The sequence below is a fragment of the Rhagoletis pomonella genome, unplaced genomic scaffold (assembly GCF_013731165.1).
Source record: "Rhagoletis pomonella isolate Grant_MI unplaced genomic scaffold, Rhpom_1.0 Rhpom_scaffold_00005, whole genome shotgun sequence".
NCBI lineage: Eukaryota > Metazoa > Arthropoda > Insecta > Diptera > Tephritidae > Rhagoletis > Rhagoletis pomonella.
In genome coordinates this window covers 6,386,032-6,404,565 of record NW_023458559.1, presented here as the reverse complement: position 1 = coordinate 6,404,565, position 18,534 = coordinate 6,386,032, and the positions used below count along the sequence as shown (strand labels likewise).

The window sequence follows — 18,534 nt, the reverse complement described above, 5'->3', positions numbered from 1 at the left end:
GCGCGTTTCGTGTTTGAGAAAAGGAAATTTGACCATATATTTCAAAATCCGCGCTCTCGTATTCTTGCATAAATTAATATACACACAAAAACCATTGTACCTGTACAAAAACATTAAACTAGGCCAGTGTATCCGAACATTGAATCTGATTGTTCCCGCATATTCATACTTGGACTCACAGCGCCATAAAACTATAGGACACTTTACCGAGTGAAATAAAGTTAACAAAACAAGCAAGGTGTTTTAAAACTGCAGTTTCTAACTACTTCTGACCTATATTCCCCCCTCCTCCCAATCTTTTTCTCTTTCTCACTCTTAATAATTAGCCCTAGTCTATAGATATAATAGTTTAAATTTTAAGTTGCGTGTATGTATACCAACTTTGTTATTTTAAATTACAAGAAGATGTATTGACACAAGACTTATTTAGCCTTACTATTTGCAAAAACAAAACAAATAAATTGAAATTGAAATTGAAACAAATCGCGGAAAGATGGCCAAGACATGTTATCACCGTAAAAAATTTTTGTATCACATGGAGGTAAATGGATACCCGAGCAGTCAGGGGGTTCAATCTCATGATTTACCGGATTAACTGTCGAACTACTTTGCTGCGTGAATATCAGGTTATGAGCCGTCTCTCCCATCAATACACCGCACGTCAAGTATGCTGAGTAGAAATCCTGGTATCCACACTTCGCCAGACGAAGTGCAGCCTGACCTGTTTCGTCAACCGACACCTTTTTCGAGTAGTCATCGAACGGATCCTTCACCTTGTGCCAGAGCGCCTTCAGTTCCTCCTTTCGGATCTCCAGAACTTGAGTCAATATATACAAAACTATATTCGATTATTTGGTCAATTCAAACAAACTTAATTATGGCTCGCAAAGTTCCACGGGTTATTTGCACTAAGCTTATATCAAACAGCTTTCTCTCAGTGTACCGCACAACCTGAGTGATTCTTATAATGTGGTCCATATACGGGCCTTCTGCCTCAACCACTTTTTCTCAATATTTTAAAAATCACGTCAAACACTTTAAAGGTAGCGCGGTATAAAACGTAAAATTGACAACCGTAGGAAAACTCAGAAAAAATGTATAAATAGTCTTTATTTAATTTATATAGGAACAAAGAAACGTTACAAAATTTAATAATTGTGGTTGTCGAAACTTCGACGACTTTATTGGATTTATTCTTCCAAAACAAACACACTTTTTTCGTAACGGCCCTGCAGGGAGTGACGTTAGCTTATACCTAACTTTAGTCTGTTTACGCGAACACTAGTGCTAACTATTAACTGTGTATTTTGTTCGAAAAAAGCTAACTACTTTTGTGGGGCGATGGCCGCAAAAAAGTCAGACCTGGATACCTCTGCATTACATGTCAACTAACTTGTAACTAACTACTTTTGGACATAAAATATCAATAAGAAAAACAAAATATTTTTTTGTTTTTTTACTTTTTTATTTACTTATTTATTTTTACTTTATTTTATTACATTTCATATTTGTTTACATATTCTGCTCTGGGTGGCCCCATATTCGAACACCGTCAGACATAACTTCAAAATGATAGTATAAAATTTCGATCTTCCTTTTATTTGTCCTGAATATGAAAAAGAATCTGCGAAGTTCAGAAAGAAAGTGTATTGAAAGTAATTTTTGTATGAGGATATTTAATAGAAACCTGTAAAGAAAACCAACTCCCGATTGCGTCTGCATGACTCCTGCAAGACTTTACAATTCACTTTAAGTTGGTTTTGTCATAGCTAATTAAAAGTGAGGTATTAATCGAAATCTCGCCAAAAAGCTAACTATAAGTTGGTTAGTTTTATCAATTGATAATTTTTCAATGCAGGGGGATGCTGAATCCCGCAATCCGTTGCACACTTTTAGTTTCTTCTTTCTTAATTTTTATTTTTTTTTTTTTCTTCCAAAAGAATTCCCGCTATTCCTCCACCACTTTACCGGTCGAATTTCTCGAAAAACAGTTTATACGTACCCCGAGACCATTTAATTTTCGGAAATATATGTACGTATTATTAAAAAAAAAAAAACTATGTATATATATGAGTAGTTCACTTGCAAAGTGCGCTATATAAAATTTCTTTGATTTTTAGTTTTTGGTGGATTACGTACCAGTATTTAAAGTAGTTTCATGTCCACTAACAACACAGTGCAAAATCTTTTTATATTCCGAAAAAAATAGCATCAAATGTTAACTCTTCTTCCAAAAGTCGCTATCACACTTATTTATAAACTTTCAAAACTACATATACATCTTCTGATGAACTTAGAAAACTGCTTTAGGTCGTATAGACTGCTAATGTTATCTTATGTCATGTTATGTTATGTTACAATTTTATAAAGCTCTTATTTATCCAAATTTTCACGTAATAATGGAAAAGATTCAATTTAAATGATACTTGTTGTCGTAGTCGTTTTTTCAAATTTATGGCTTTCTATTATAAATCTAATAACGCTGTTTGCAAGTGGACCACCCCTTATATATATATATATATATATATATATATATAGAAGGCGTGGAAATGGTACTCACGCACAACCTTTTGCAATTTCTGCACCCCTTTCCCAGTCGTTTTTCGCGAATATACGTGGCAAATTGAAAGGCTTACCTTATCTAGCCGCTTACTGTGGATTACTTGGTAGGGGTCTTGCTCCCGCGGTGGACCCCTTGGTGGGAGCCTGGTTTTTCAATTTGCTCTCGCGGTGGACCACTTGGTGGGGGCCTTGTTGTTGGATTTGCTCCCGCGGTGGACCACTTGGTTGTGGCCTTGTTGTTGGCTATACTCCCGCGGTGGACCACTTGGTGGGGGCCTTGTTGAAGTCTTTAGGCTCCCGCGTGGGGCCGCTGGTGGGGCCCATGCTTTGGTGATTTGGTCCCGTGTTGGACCACTTGGTGGGACCCTTGTTGGAAATTTGCTTCCGCGGTGGACCACTGGTGGGGGCCTTGATGAGAATTGTTGCTCCCGGGTTGGGCCACTGGTGGGGGTCTTGATGAAGATTATTACCCCCACAGTGGACCTCTGGGGGAGGCTTGGTTTCGCACTGAACGCCTGACTGATGGCACCTAGGGCCGGCGTTCAGCACTTGCGCCTTCTCAATGGCAATACAGCCGGCGCTCTTAAAAACTATCGGCCTGGGTAGGGGCCGTGCAGCAAGGCGCACTGACGCCTAACTGTGTGGCACTTAGTGCCGGCGTTCAGCACATGCTCCTCGACAAACTGGCAATACAGCCGGGCTGACTTTTAACCTCACTGCACTTTACCTGTGTTTTTACACTTACCGCCGGAGCCCTGGCGGTAATATTGCTGCTGCGGCTTTAGCTGGAGCGCTGGCAAGATTGTGGTTGCAGTTGCGGATGCTGGAGCGCTGGCGAAATTTCTTCACTCTATTAAACGCCCTCGCTTTGTGCTCCGCTGCTACAAATAAACACCATTAGTACTCCAAATATACTTACTATTCTCGCCGCTACTCCCATTGTTGGGGCCAAATGTGTTGCTCCTGCTCCAGGTGTAGAAAAAGGTGCTCCAACCTAAATTTGGTTCACTCACCTGGTTTTCTGGATGGTATTTACACGGAAATACCAGAGAAAAAATTTTGCTGCCAGAAACGTGTCAATTTGCCCCAAACCCAAAGTTAGTGGCGGTTTTCACCAATGAATGCAATATATAATTTTAAGTTGGTGGCGGTATTCACCAGATGAGCGCAAAATAAAAATATTTAAATATGTTTAATTGCACACGATTCGTCGTGTACAAGAAAATGAAATCGAGTTAACGGGGAGCGATAAAAAATTCTCCTTTATGAAGGCAACTAGGCAGTTTATCAAAAATTTTCCACTTTTATTTTATTTTAAACAAATGTGGGTCAACCACGAAAAACTTCAAGCCTATCCGGCTCGAAGGACCATGTTCGGGACGGGGTGGAATTGGGGTCCAGGAATTCCTCTTGAATTCCACAGCAAACGAGGGTCGAGGAGGTGCCGAATCTCTGAAGTCCATCAAGGGTTGATTACGATTCGCAAATTCGCATTCGCTTATACATATATGTAATTGCCTGACGGCCATTTCATTGCATATATATGTTTAGTATAACAAAATGCTGTAACAAAAGGTTATCAAATGTATTATTAATTAGAGGACCTTACTTGATTGCTCGGAGTTCTCTTCCAAAGTGGGAGAGTGGTTGGTGCTCACAGAAGGCGAAACCCAACATCCGAGGCGGGTAACAGGACTCGAGGAAAAGGAACTCGAGTAACGAGTAACTGTTCCCGCTTAGATCACAGCGACATCTGCAAGTGAAACTCTCTAATTAGTAAACATAATTAAGGTGAAGGGGGCTAGCGTAAACACATGAAGAATATGACTTATGACTATTTCTTTAAACTGTTTTTATTAAAAATAATTCACTTGAACATTTCATTAAATATTAATTAGTTGAACATATTAAACAAATTTTAAATTATACCTTATATAGAACTCACCTGTAGATGAAAACCCATTTTACAAGAATAAAATCGATCGCCCTGTTGTTTTGGACATATTTCGATAGCTGAAATATCGTACTCTTTAACAAAACCCGTGTAAATCCAAGTTTCAAGCTTTGTGCAATATTTAAAAAAATTTCGTAAACAATTCCTAGCCTTTTTAATTAGATTTCCTAGAAAGATTATGAGTACGCAGTTTTGTAGCCTATTGATCTCTAGTAGAATAATGTGCAAGTTGGAAATGGCTGAAAATTACCTTTGATTTTTTAAAATTGTTCTTGTCGAAGATGTTACGGCTTTCTTCCATATATGGAAGCAAATGGGGCAAAAAAATTTTTTTAAATCAACCCTAATTTTTAGCCATTTGAAACTTATACTTTGTTCTACTAGAATTCAATGGGTTACAAAACAGCGTACTCAGAATCTTTCTAGGAAGTCTAATTAAAAAAGTTAGAAATTGTATACGAAAGTTTGTTAAATTTCTTTAAATATTGCACAAAGTTTGAAACTCTCTGCCCTTTCATAGTCTTCTCAAAACACAATACAAAGTGATCTATGAGATAAAAATTGTATTAACCTTATGCCAGATTTTTCGAAGATTAAAACTGGAGACTTTTATTCATAGCGAGCATTTGGATTCATCAATTTTTTAAAGAGCTGAATATGTTATTTGGTGATCTCTCATTAATATTTGACTTTTCAGCTGCTCGTGCCGCAATGGTTTTTATGGCTCTCACTGCCGAATGCGCAAGGCCAGTTGCGAGGAGGCCGCCAGTGGAGAATTATGTGGCCATGGAACTTGCGTTCAAGCGAATAATGATGCTGGATACGCTTGCATTTGCGATCAGGGGTGGAGCAAAAATCAAGTGGTTCCAGAAGCCGTATGCAATATTGACGTAAACGAGTGTAATGATACAACTAATCCATGCCACAGTGAATGCACAAATTTACCAGGTAGTTTTAAGTGCAATCCATGCCCGACTGGCTACACCGGAAATGGAATTTCTTGCTCAGATATTGATGAGTGCTCTATTAATAATGGCGGCTGCAGTATACAACCTAAAGTGTCATGTATTAATACTGAGGTAAATATGTACATAATCTTACTTATAAATAGAAAAGGAGAGTTCTAAAACTGTGGGCTTAGCTGAGAAATCGCCTATTTCTCAAGTAGGTTTTAAAATTTATCTGCGCCTTAAATACAAATTTTGTTTCGGAAAAGCGTTTTCGATTTTATGGTAAGCGGTGTTTCAAGTATTACGTAACGCCCAATGGTGTCGATGGGTATTTTTGGTGACAAGAACCAGGGCAGTATTACCTTTCTGCTTTTTCTGAAAAATTTAGTAGATTTTAATTTGAACAAATATCAAATGTTCTTAAAAATTTTTTATAAGTTTAACAGATTAAAAAATACCAATTATTACCAAAGCATAAAAGAGGGAGGGGGTAACATTTTTGCTTACATTTTCCGGCAAGGGGCAGGGAGGGGTTAAAAATTACTAAAACTCCGCTTAACTACATAATACTTGAAAAGCACCAAAGTAATTTGCAATGAGTACATCAAAAGCATCCAATATCCATAAACACCTACATATATAAGTATTAAATAGCTTTTTCGTTTATTAATTGTATTCAGAAAACTTAAGTCAAATCTTAAGATTTTATAAAGCTACATAAGCCTAAAGAAAAACTTGCTAAAGCTTTCTTGACAAAACTTTCAAGAAATATTCATAAAACTGAAGTTGAATCTTAAGATTTAAGAAAACTTCATGCAAGGAAAAAATTGCTAAAGTTTCAGTGCAGCTCAAGGATCGAAGCGTGGTAGTCATGGCCAAAGGAAGCGGCGTAAATCTGGCGAAAATGGTGCCCATGAGAAGAGACATGGTCTGGTCACCACCAGTGGCCGGCAGAAGCACGGCCATGTGAGATGGTGCACTCCCGAAAATAAACCGGAAGCAATGTCCAGTAACGCATCCAGCCTAGAGGGTTTCCAGGAATGCGATTTTGTGTTGATGTACAAGCCGCAGCGGAAGCAAGGCTGCACCTACAAACAACGACGTAACTGGAAAGGTCGGCATAAGATTGTCAAACGGCTGAATGACGCAATGTATCGAATCCAGACCGCTAATAGACCGGGAACTAAGATGAACGGGGTCCAGTTGGAAAGGCTTGCAGCAAGTGTGTCTGATCGGGATGATCATTACGTGGACAGCAAGAAAATGGCAGAATGTTCGAGGAATAACATAGAATATTCGACAGAGAAACGTCAAGTAAATGAATGCTGCGAACAGCGAGAGAATGAGCGACAAACTTCAGAACGTTCTAGAGTTGCCATAAGCGCGATCGCAGGTATACTACAGCAGAGTTGCAAGTCAGCAAGCTACAAGACAGGTCGGTTGCGAATCAGCAAGCTACAAGTCAAGTTGTAACACAGAGATCAATAGTGTTAGCAAGTTTTTTAAAGTATTTTAATTCCCTTAACAAGTGTTGTTAATTAATTTGTAATTTGGTCATCATGAGCGTTTATTTAACAATCCAGCGATACGAACCTAGAGATTTTCGGTAAATCCGACAGGTAGTCGAGGATAATCGTAACAGTATTGATTGCATATTATTTGCGTATATTTTGCATATTCTTTCATATTCTCTACATATCAAAATTTCATAGAATTCCGATCATTAGCGCACACAAGGGGCGGGATCTGGGGTTCATACTCTCACTTACTGTACTTTTTTACACTTTACAGCCGTAAAGAATTAACCATTGATATGTACTTAACAAGGATTCGTAGATTTAATTTGCCAACTTTGAATTCGTTCCACGAAAATGAGCTACATAACAAAAATACAAGTTCAGGGTTATTCCATTGTGACTGGTGGGAAATTTTACTCCAGAATGTGATCAATTGTGAATTGTAACTATGTCGTCAGAACTTATTGAAAATTGCTTTAACAAAAATACTAAACGATTTCTTAGGTTTATGTAACTGTCATTTGAATGAATGTGACTTTGTTGTAAAGTATGAATTATACGCTTTCGATTTCAATTAAAATAAGGTTTATATAATCTTCATATAAAAAAAAATATATATATATTTAATGTTGTGCTTGGTGGGACATCTCCTTGTGACTGGTGTAAAGTAATTATGAATGAAATAAAAGTTTCCGTAGACAAAAATTACAACTTTTTGTGTTTTTTTTAATATCTTTCAACAGATAAATGAAATGTAGTCATCTCAAAAGAGGTCACTACTTAAATAGTGGCATATATAAATTTATGTCGGTTTCCCCTTTTACATGAAATTACCCTTCAGTTAATTTTTTCGGTATTCGAAATATTAAAAAAATTAGGCAATCGTGAAAAATCACCATCTAAAACTCTTTTTGAACATTTTTTATTACTTTTGATAGTTGAGCGCATCTTTTGTTTATAGAACTTTTTTTAAACAAGTAATTTTTAAGCAAAAACACAACCGACATCAATTCTCATATACAAATTTAGGTTGAGTTAGGTTACACTGGCCGGCTGATGCGTCTTACCTGTTGGTCCTTTGTAGTGCCAGATGGAGGTCCGTTTTACTGCGATCTAAAGTAGTCGTCGTATACGACGTCAACGCTTTTCGCGGAGTTCAAGACAGCCGTAATATCCGATTTTGAAGCCTCCTCTAGTCCTTTGAACTGCGAAGCTCCGAGATATCTAAGACGAGTTTTAGCTAAGGCCGGACGGAAACAGAAGAGGTGTTCTAACGTCTCACTCATGCCTTCCTCCCTGCATTTCCTGAATGTGTTACTGCTACTAATGCCCATTCTGCTTGCATGGTATGCCAGTAGGTTGTGGCCCGTCATTAGACCAACAACTGTCCTGCAGTCCCTACGTGATCGTATAAGCAAGAAATGGGTGTTTCTTTTGCTGCTATTGCACATGATCTTGGTGGTTTTGCATGTCGCTAATGCGTTCCATCTCACCCTGATCTGGCACCTAGCTCTTTCGGAAATTTCATTATAGATCGTTTTTAGAGACTTTTGTATTTCCTGTACTCGTTCGCTAGCGAGACGGATGGCACTTATGGCAATCTCATCAGCTATTTCGTTGCCCATAATGCTCTTGTGGCTAGGAACCCACTATTTTCATTTCATTTCATTTTATTCAGATACACACAAATAAGACCTAGTCATTTACAGTGCAGATATGTAGTATACATGTTTGAAAACTTAAATCTATGTATACAAATTCTTAAAAGAAAATTAAAAATAAAACAAGATACATTTAGGGGAAGGGAAAAAGAGTTACATGAAGGGTTGAAAGTAATCGACTAGAAGGTTAGAATAGAAAGAGAGAGTGAACTGCAAATTTGAAGCGCCTTGGATTGCATTCCAATTTTAATTCAACTGGTAAGAGGTTCCATAATTGTACGGCTCTAACGAAAAACATTTCTGACGTTACTGAGTACTTGGACTGTGGTACAATGAGGTTACTTGTGCGACTGGACTGTGCAAATTTTAATTTAGATAAAAGATATTTCGGGCATCGGCTGTAGATTAGCCTATGTATAAATAGCACTGAACGACGGCCGAAAAATTTTGACAAGCTACAACCAAGATTATTTATTGAGAACTCCGAAATGTGGTCAAACTTCCGTTTTAAGTAAATATATCTAGCAGCGTTATTAAGAACTAATTGTAACTTATGCAGGGAAGCTTTGTCTAAATGACCATAGACTAATTCTTGGTAAGATATTATAGGCACTATTAAGGCATTTACGAGCTTCAGTTTAGTAGTTTGCGGAATATATGCCACAGTTCTCCATAGCTGCCTCAACACAAAGTACGACTTGCTTACTGACGTATTGACATGGTCCTTACATGTAAGAGCCCCATTAAGTTTAAAACCTAGGGTTTTAACAACACTCTCATATTTTATAGCGCAGCCATTCAAGATAATTGGCGAGACGTCTTCAAGATTATATTGCACATGGGATAAGGCTAGAGCTTGCGTTTTAGATGCATTTAAGTTTAGCCTGTTTGGCTTTGACCATAGGGAAATTGATTCTAAGTCTTCATTAGATGTTATTGCCGATAACTCAGAGCGGGATCCTTTCGATACTACTCTCTGCCATCTATTTGACAGATAACTTTCCATTAATTTTTGTGCATTATTGCCGAAACCGAAATATTTTTCGAGCTTTTCGAGTAAATATTGTGACACACAGTGTCAAACACTTTTGAGAAATCTAATAAAGTGAGGATTGTGAGGTGTCCTTTATCGAAGTGTGGCCTTATATCCTCAAGAACTTTAAGCATTGCAGTAGAACAGCTATGCCCCCGCCGGAAACCTGATTGGTATTCAGAATTAAGGCACTTTTCAGACATATAACCCATAATCAGGCTTAAAATTAGTTTTTCAAAAACTGTCGATAATGACGGCAGAATACTTATAGGACGATAGTCTGAAGGCAAGATTGCATTGCATTTTTTCGCGACAGGTATTACATTAGCTACTTTCCAACTGTCCGGAAACGTTAGCGACGTTAAGGAAAAATTTATAATTATAATCAAATTTGCTTCCCTTATCACACAAAAGATCACGGTCAGGTTCAAAAGCTTTACTTTCTGAATTTCTTATAGAAAAGTTGTAACTCATTACATTTACGTCAAGTTGGCATTCCGATATTGAGCTAGATTTTACCCGAAGATGCTTTAAGTTGTTCCACAATACCTTAGGAGGGAGCTTTGGTAATAGCTTTTCTTGGCTTGTCGCGTAATGGAAGTGGCTTTATTACGTAGAACTTTAAAAGCAACCCAATTTTCATTGCATTGATTGCCCTAAGCACCTCTTTTGTAAACCAGGGTTGCTTGTTATTGTTAATTTTTTTCTTATGGGTAAATATTTGTCAAATAAATAATTTACAAGGTTGGAGAAATGTTGCACCTTTTTATTAATATCGGCTAAAAACCAGCAATTATTCAAGGAAGAGCGGAAGCTTCAGCTGCTAAATTTTTCATATTTATTCTATTAAAGTCTCTAAAATACAACAAATCAGGTGACGGACTGAGGACTGAGCATTAATTTAATATTGATTTTATTAAAAAACGATATTTGTATCCTAAAAACATACGTGTTATAAAAAACTATACACATACATACACAATTTAATTATCGGGTGGCGACCAATACTTAAAGCAACCACAAGAGACATATGTACATACACACGCACATATATTATTAAATAAAACGTTTGTGCATACATATATGTACATACATACATACATAGATATTGAGTACCATAAAGTTTTGGATTTTTTCATTTACTAAGTTGTGGAGCTTACAGGCTAACCTAATATTCACGCACGCCGCCAATTTACTGTCAAAAATTTCTCATGCGCATACAACTTGTATGGGACCAGCCGAAATTGAACGGCGTGCGTACGAAGCTAACTCAATTTCCAATTTTTGTTCTGCGTGAAATTTTGATTTGACATTTCACTCAATGAAATCAAATACAAACGCACGCAAGCCAATTTAGGGTGACGCAAGAAAAAAATTCTACGGCGTGCTTACCAAAACGCACATACACATGTGTCCAAAATTCCTGAAAATGTCCATAGCTGATAGGATCTCCTTTGTTAAACAAAATAATAGTTGTTTTAATTGCTTGTCTTTCGGGCATTCGGTGTCGAAGTGTACGAGTTCATACAATTGTGCCAATTGCCACTCTCGACATCACACCCTTCTCCACAAACAGAAAACTACAGGTAAATCATCTGTAAAAGAAAAGACAGTAGTTTCTGTAGACAACTTGCCATCAACATCTAGGCAAGCACAATTGCATAATCAAGCTTCAAAGGGAAAAGCTAAGGCAGTCAATAACGTTCAATCACATCAAGCTAATACTAGCAAAGGGGTTTTACTCGGGACTGCACGAGTAAATATTCATTTCAATGGTACAGACTTCTCTGCCAGAGCATTAATTGATTCTGGCTCTGAGTGTTCCTTCATCACGGAGAGGCTCAGACGCAGAATCAACTTGCCGACAAAGAAGATGTTAGCACAGGTCTCGGGCATCAATAATTCTGTTTCAGCGCAATTGAAAGAATCGTGTTCGATTCAATTGCGGTCACCAATTGACCCACTTATTTCTATTGATGCCCTTGTGTTAGTTCTACCAAATCTGACAGGGAATCTGCCTACTTGTGATGTTAGCGCACTCACCCAACAAGTTTTTCCTGATCTTGTTTTGGCAGACAAAAGGTTTTTCGTAAATGAGCAAGTCGATCTGGTTCTTGGAGGAGACATATATCCCCAAATAATATTAGGTGGAATTAAGAAGAACGTTCTCAGTACTCTCTTAGCGCAAGAAACAGTATTCGGTTGGATACTGACTGGTCGTGCTGATGCAGTCAGCCCAACCAGCAATAATCGTGTTTCTTTCTACAAGGAGGTCGCTCTTGACAAACAGCTAAGCTCCTTCTGGGAAATAGAGGATCTGCCGAGAAACAAAATGCCAACAGCCGAGGATACGCAGTGCGAGGAGCTGTATAACCGTACAACAAAACGGAACCAAGATGGAAGGTACATCGTGTCACTTCCATTCAAGACTGAATACCCATCTGAAATCCAATTGGGGCCTTCACTGAGAAGAGCGTGCTCGCAATTTTACAGGAATGAGACAAGACTTACGAAAAATCCAGATCTTCAAACGGAATACAACCGAGTTGTAGTGGAGTACGAGACAATGGGTCATATGCTTAAAATCAATTAACCTCAGTCACCAGATGCGGCTGATAACTATTATCTACCACATCATGCGGTGATAAAGGAGGAAAGTACATCAACGAAAGTTAGGGTTGTGTTTAATGCTTCGTCCTCCTCCGCCAACGGGGTCAGTTTCAACGATATTCTCCTACCAGGACCAGTGCTCCAATCTGATCTACCAATTTTAATTCTTCGCTGGCGACTTTTCAAGTACGTCTTCAATAGCGATATTGAGAAGATGTATAGGCAAATCCTTGTAGATGAAACCCAAACAAAGTACCAGAGGATAGTTTTTCGCAAATATTCAAATGATGCAATAGGTCTTTACGAATTAAAGACGGTTACATTCGGTATAAACTATGCTCCTTATCTTGCGATAAGGACATTGCTTCAACTCGCTGAAGACTCTGAAAATCTCTACTCTACAGCCTCAAATATTTTACGAAAAAATATGTATGTCGACAACGTTCTAGCTGGAGGACATACGTTAGACTCTGCAATCAAAGCTAGGGATGAGATTTCAGCAGTTCTTAAGTCAGCTGGTTTTCCTCTGAGAAAATGGACTGCAAATTGTAATAAAATCTTGCAAGGTATACCAAAACAAGACCTACTGAGTGAGGATTTCTTAGAGTTCGAAGATACTAGTAGCGTCAAAGCACTAGGCATAAGGTGGAATGCTCATTCCGACCAATTCTACTTTATAGCTAAATCGACAGAAGATAACGTGAACCCAACAAAGAGAGTAATATTGTCAGCTATTGCTAAACTCTTCGACCCATTAGGTTGGTTAGGCCCCATAATAATTGTGGCGAAAATACTAATGCAAAATATATGGTTAGAGGGTACCGACTGGGACGAGGAAGTTTCTTCTATAACTTTAGAAAGATGGCGAAATTTTACAAAAAATTACGGCGAAATCGACAACATAAGGATACCCCGCTGGGTATCTTTTTCACCAAAGGAGAAGGTGGAAATCCACGGATTCTGCGATGCTTCTGAGAAAGCATATGCGGCCGCAGTTTATCTACGCGTGGAAACAGAAAACAAAATAGTAGTCAAGTAGTAGTTGTTAGCGAAAACCAAAGTAGCTCCAGTGAATACCATTTCATTACCTAGACTGGAACTTTGCGGGGCGGTATTACTAGCAGAAATAGTCGAATCGATTACCAACAATCTTGAATTAGGTCATCTTAATATAAATCTTGGATACGAAAGCCCCCTTGTTCGTGGTCAACCTTTGTTGCCCATCGAGTTACGAAAATAATAGATAAGGTAGGAAATTCAAACTGGTTGCACGTAGACTCAGCTACAAATCCAGCAGACTTAGCAAGTAGAGGTATATTAGCGCAGGAGTTGGTAAATAATTCGTTGTGGTGGCAGGGACCTTCTTGGTTGCAAGAAGGTAAAGAAAAATGGCCAATACAGGAAACAGACTTCACAACAAATATTGAGGAAAAGCGGGTGCACGCTCATGCAACAACAACAACGTTAAATGATATCAGTGACATTCTCGAACGGTTCTCTAGTTTAGCTAAAGCTTTGAGGGTGCTATCGTATATATTGAGATTCCTTCAAAGAACCCATCCGAAAACAAAAGCTTCTTTTCAGGCGAATTCTTCTTTAATTTCATCGAATGAAATTAAAACAACGACTACACGTCTGATAAAACTCGCTCAGAAGCAACATTACGGACCAGAACTAACTAAACTGAAAGCGAGAGAATGCATTGAATCAAAAAGTGAAATACTTTCCCTTAATCCGTTTCTTGATAAAGATGATGTGCTGAGAGCGGGTGGTCGTCTTGGTGCATCTCTTGATCTTGCGTACAACGTGCGTCACCCAGTAATACTTCCATACAGTTGTAGATTATCCCGACTTATAGTCCAATTTGTCCATGAAGTCTCTCTTCACGGTGAAAACCAGTTAATGTTGCGTCTCATTTGAACGCAATACTGGATACCAAAAGTAAAAACACTGATTAGGTCCATTATTCACAACTGCAAAGTCTGCACAATTTACAAGAAACGCTCGCAAAGTCAACTAATGGGAATTCTTCCAGAAGAGCGAACAACATTTTCGCGAGCATTCACCAACACAGGGGTAGATTTTGCCGGACCATTTGAAATAAAAAGTTATCGAGGGCGTGGATGCCGAATTTCAAAAGGGTATGCTTGTCTAATGGTTTGTTTTTCTACCAAGGCCATTCATTTATAGGCCACTAGCGATTTGAGCACCCAATCTTTCCTTGCAGCGTTTTCCAGATTTGTATCGAGACGAGGTTGCCCAAAGAATGTCTATTCAGACAATGGCACAAACTTTGTAGGAGCATCGCGAGTACTTAAAACAGAATTCAAGGCCTTTCTATCCGACGCGCGAACGCAAACGTTGTCAAAATATGCTCATCAGTCACTGACTTGGCATTTCATACCTGCTTCCGCTCCTCACATGGGTGGCCTTTGGGAAGCAGGTGTGAAAAGCTTCAAAAGTCACTTCAAAAAGATAGCATCGAATTCTAAGTACACTTTCGAGGAATTTAGTACACTTCTTTGTCGAGTTGAGTCATGTCTCAACTCACGACCGCTAAGCCCAGCCTCAAATGAGCCATCTGACCTTGAGCCTTTAACTTCAGGCCATTTTTTGGTCGGTGGACATCTGTTGGCTCCACCAGGGTTAGATATAAACGAAAATCCTGCCTCGATTGTTAATCGTTGGCAAAAACTAAAAGCCCTCCATCAAAACTTCTGCAGGAGATGGAAAACTGAGTACCTTAATGAACTACAGAAACGGACGAAGTGGAAAAATCCTAAAACCAACATGAAAATACGAGATATGGTGGTTATAAAAGAAGATAATCTTCCTCCTCCTGTACTCCTATGGAGATTAGGTAGGGTGGTCAATTTAAATCCCGGTTCGGATAACAGAGTTCGTGTTGTTGATCTAATGACGGAAAAAGGCACTGTGACAAGACCGCTTGTCAAGCTTGTACTACTCCCACCACATTCCTCGGAGACAGACGACTCAAGTTCTACATAAATACCAACGTTTGTACGCACTACCAGTTGGTCACCACCTCAGGAGTTTTCAAATTTCCCTATCTACTTCATAGGAGTCAATTCACACGATTAAGCATAAAAATCACACTTACCCCTGTATCCTCCTCCGGTGTCAGTTCTTCGTTGTTTGCCGCAATAGATTTTTGGTTCGAATAGCTTTTAGTTGCATCGACAGTGCGCGCTCCTTGAAAATTGCTGGTGGCACCATTATCCTCTATTGGTAGGCTCAACCGCACATCAGATTCACAAAACAGATATTGAGCTATTACCGCACAAATGAACATTTTGGCGAAACACTTGAACACACTGTGCACACTATGCAAAACATACTACATGCAAACCACTTTTTTCTCTTAGATTCTTACACAAATTTTCGCTCAAACGGCATTATGCGCAAACGCAATCGAATTAAAAGCAAAAACCAGAGCTAATGCATTTGAATTTGCTGCCAATGCCGTCTGCAATAATTTGTGAATCTTTCCTTTAACCGCCACTATATAAATCAAAATTTCGAAAAAAGGTGAAATATTTTGAAAATTCTCACTACCAATTCTCTACCACGGCCCGTATACTCTTAAAAATAAGCACATAACATGTAGGTTTTTACGATTTTTGCATGATACATAAAAATTTTGTATCATGCGATTTTTTCACTCTAAAAAATTTGGTATCATGCGATTTTTTTCACTACAACCAAATTACTTATTTCCTTTTCGACAGCCATCTTATTGTTTTTTTTTTATAATTGGGCAATTTTGAAAAGCAACTTTTCGCCCACGCATTAACAGTGCTTGCATTGTTCAACTTTCACCTGCGAGCAGGTGAATTAAAAGCTGAACGAAAGTTGGCTGCCAACCAACTTCATAATGCGTTTAACACAAAATTGACCGAAAGATTGAGCAATAAAAACGCTGCTTTCGACTTGCAAAACAGGGGAACTTACATTTCACGAAAACATTGCATCGTTGTGCGTTCCATAAAGGCACAACGCAACTCCATTCATTTTTTTTTTCAACACCATTTTCACTTTTATTTTCCGCCTTTTTGCGTTAAAATTGTTGCCAATTGTGCAACGACACGAGTTTCTCACAGGGGCACGTTCTTCACTTCTATTTTCCCGATTCTGCGCCGGGTGCGCCACAAATTTTCGAATGCGCGACCAAAACACAAAATTTATGAGCATACCGCACATGCTCAGTATATAATTAACACAATTGTAAATTCTCCCGACACTAGGCCTGGGTAACGCAGCGCGGCGTTGAGTCATTGCTTTGATACCGACGGTGGCGCTACTGGCGCTGATACACTAATTTGCAATCTTGTGGCGCACTGGCGCCAGCAACGCCAATAACGATGAGCTTACGCACACTGGACGCAAGTGACATATAGAAGCAATCTAGCAATTGTTTGCGCATCTAAAAAAGGTAAACAAAGATGATGGGGAAGAAGAATGAGTTGACAATTTGAAAACAGCTGTCAATATGCCTAAAAGATATAAATCTTCGTAAAGCAATAGAAATATAAAAGTGTGTTGTGTAAAATGGAGAAGAAAATGTCAATTACTACCCTTTTGCAAATGTGAATCGAGAATCTAAAGCAGCTTATTGTAGAAAACGCTATAAAATATATGGAGCCACCATTCGATAGCGCGTATATTCGTTCCTGGAGCGACATGGTTTTATTAACTTTGGCATTTTGAAACGTTTACGTCCCATACCTAACAAGAAGTTGGGCAAAGTTATAGTAATTGGAGGCATCAGGGTTAGGGGCTGCCCAACAGCTTAGCAATTCGGTGTGGATGTCATTGTGTTAGAAGTGCGCGATTAGGTATTGCTACTTTTCGCAAGAACAATTATGTTGCTGATTTAGGCGCTATGGAAGTAACAGGTGTTTGGGGCAATCCAATGACTATACTAAGCAAACAAATTGGAATGAAGATGTTGCCGATTCGGCAAGCATGTCCGCTATATGGAGCTTGTGGAAAACCTGTGCCCAAGCATAAGGACGATATGGTGAGCAGAAATAATACGTATTAAGTATAGTTTCTTTTATAAATATTATTGTTTTTCAGGTGGAACGTGAATTCAATCAACTTCTTGAGTCCGCCAGTTATCTATCTCATCAGCTAGACTTTAACTACGCCAACGATGACCCTATCTCGTTGGGCAGAGCACTTGAATGGATCATTAAGCTGCAAGAGAAGGCGGTCAAAGAAAAACACGTACAACACTTGATGATGATCGGCGAAGCACAACGAGGGGTCATCGCATGTCAGACCCATGTTTCGGAATTATTAGGCAAAATACAAACCTACAAAGAGACACATTCAAAACTCATAAAATCACGTTCACAACGCAGTGGAGATGGTGATGCGCTATGGATTGAACACGAGTTTGATACACGTTCCACTCATTTTGAGTGGACCAAAGCCTGTAAGGAGTATGATGAACTTATCAAAGAAGAAAAGGCACTGCAAGCTAAATTGAAGGAAATTGAAAGCAACCCTCCTAGGTATGTGCAATAATTTAAATTTTCGCTTTTGCAAACTAATGTTCCTAATACTTTCCCTAGTGATGTTTACGTCTACTCTAAGGATCGTCAAATACTGGACTGGCACTTTGCGAATCTGGAGTTCGTCAATGCCACACCTCTCAGTAATCTATCCCTTAAGCATTGGGATTAAGACGATGATTACGAGTTCATCGGCAATTACACAATAGCTTTGATATACGCGTAAATACCGCCGTAACAACGATTAAATATTTCCCTACTGGCGTGGAAATTGTGAAATCTAGTTTAATAGTCAATAGTTGTGTATGGATGTATATCTACCTATACATATACATAGAAAAAATTTAATAAATTTTGCAAGAATGTAAGAAAACTAAATTTTTGTAAACCCTAATAATTAACTTTTAACTTTTAATATACATCAAAAGAAGGGTAAATCGATTACCTTTCTCTCGATTGTAATGTCGTGGAAATCGCTTAACTTTTTTACACAAATTTTGCAACTTTGCATAAATGAAAGGAATAATAAATGAATAAAGCAAATAAAAATCGTTGTTTTCAGCCCTGGCCTTTCAAAACTCCTGCTCTTCTAAAACCCAGATAAATGCAACGAAGGTTTTATTTTTTCAAGCACAGAATTTATTTAGTTTTTAGTATATTTTCAATTAATTTCGCTTATACATATACATCAGAGATCATGAATTAAA

The 18,534-nt window shown here is 38.5% G+C and overlaps 1 protein-coding gene across 1 annotated transcript in view; it reads left to right on the top strand.

Annotated features, from left to right (window-relative positions):
* Positions 1–18,534, top strand: part of LOC118739767 (cubilin homolog) — a gene marked incomplete at its 3' end in the record, with an annotated part of 488,997 nt that overhangs the window by 148,034 nt on the left and 322,429 nt on the right. Inside the window, 1 exon segment of the mRNA XM_036471274.1 lies at positions 5,214–5,595. Coding sequence (XP_036327167.1) covers positions 5,214–5,595 — 382 coding nt within the window.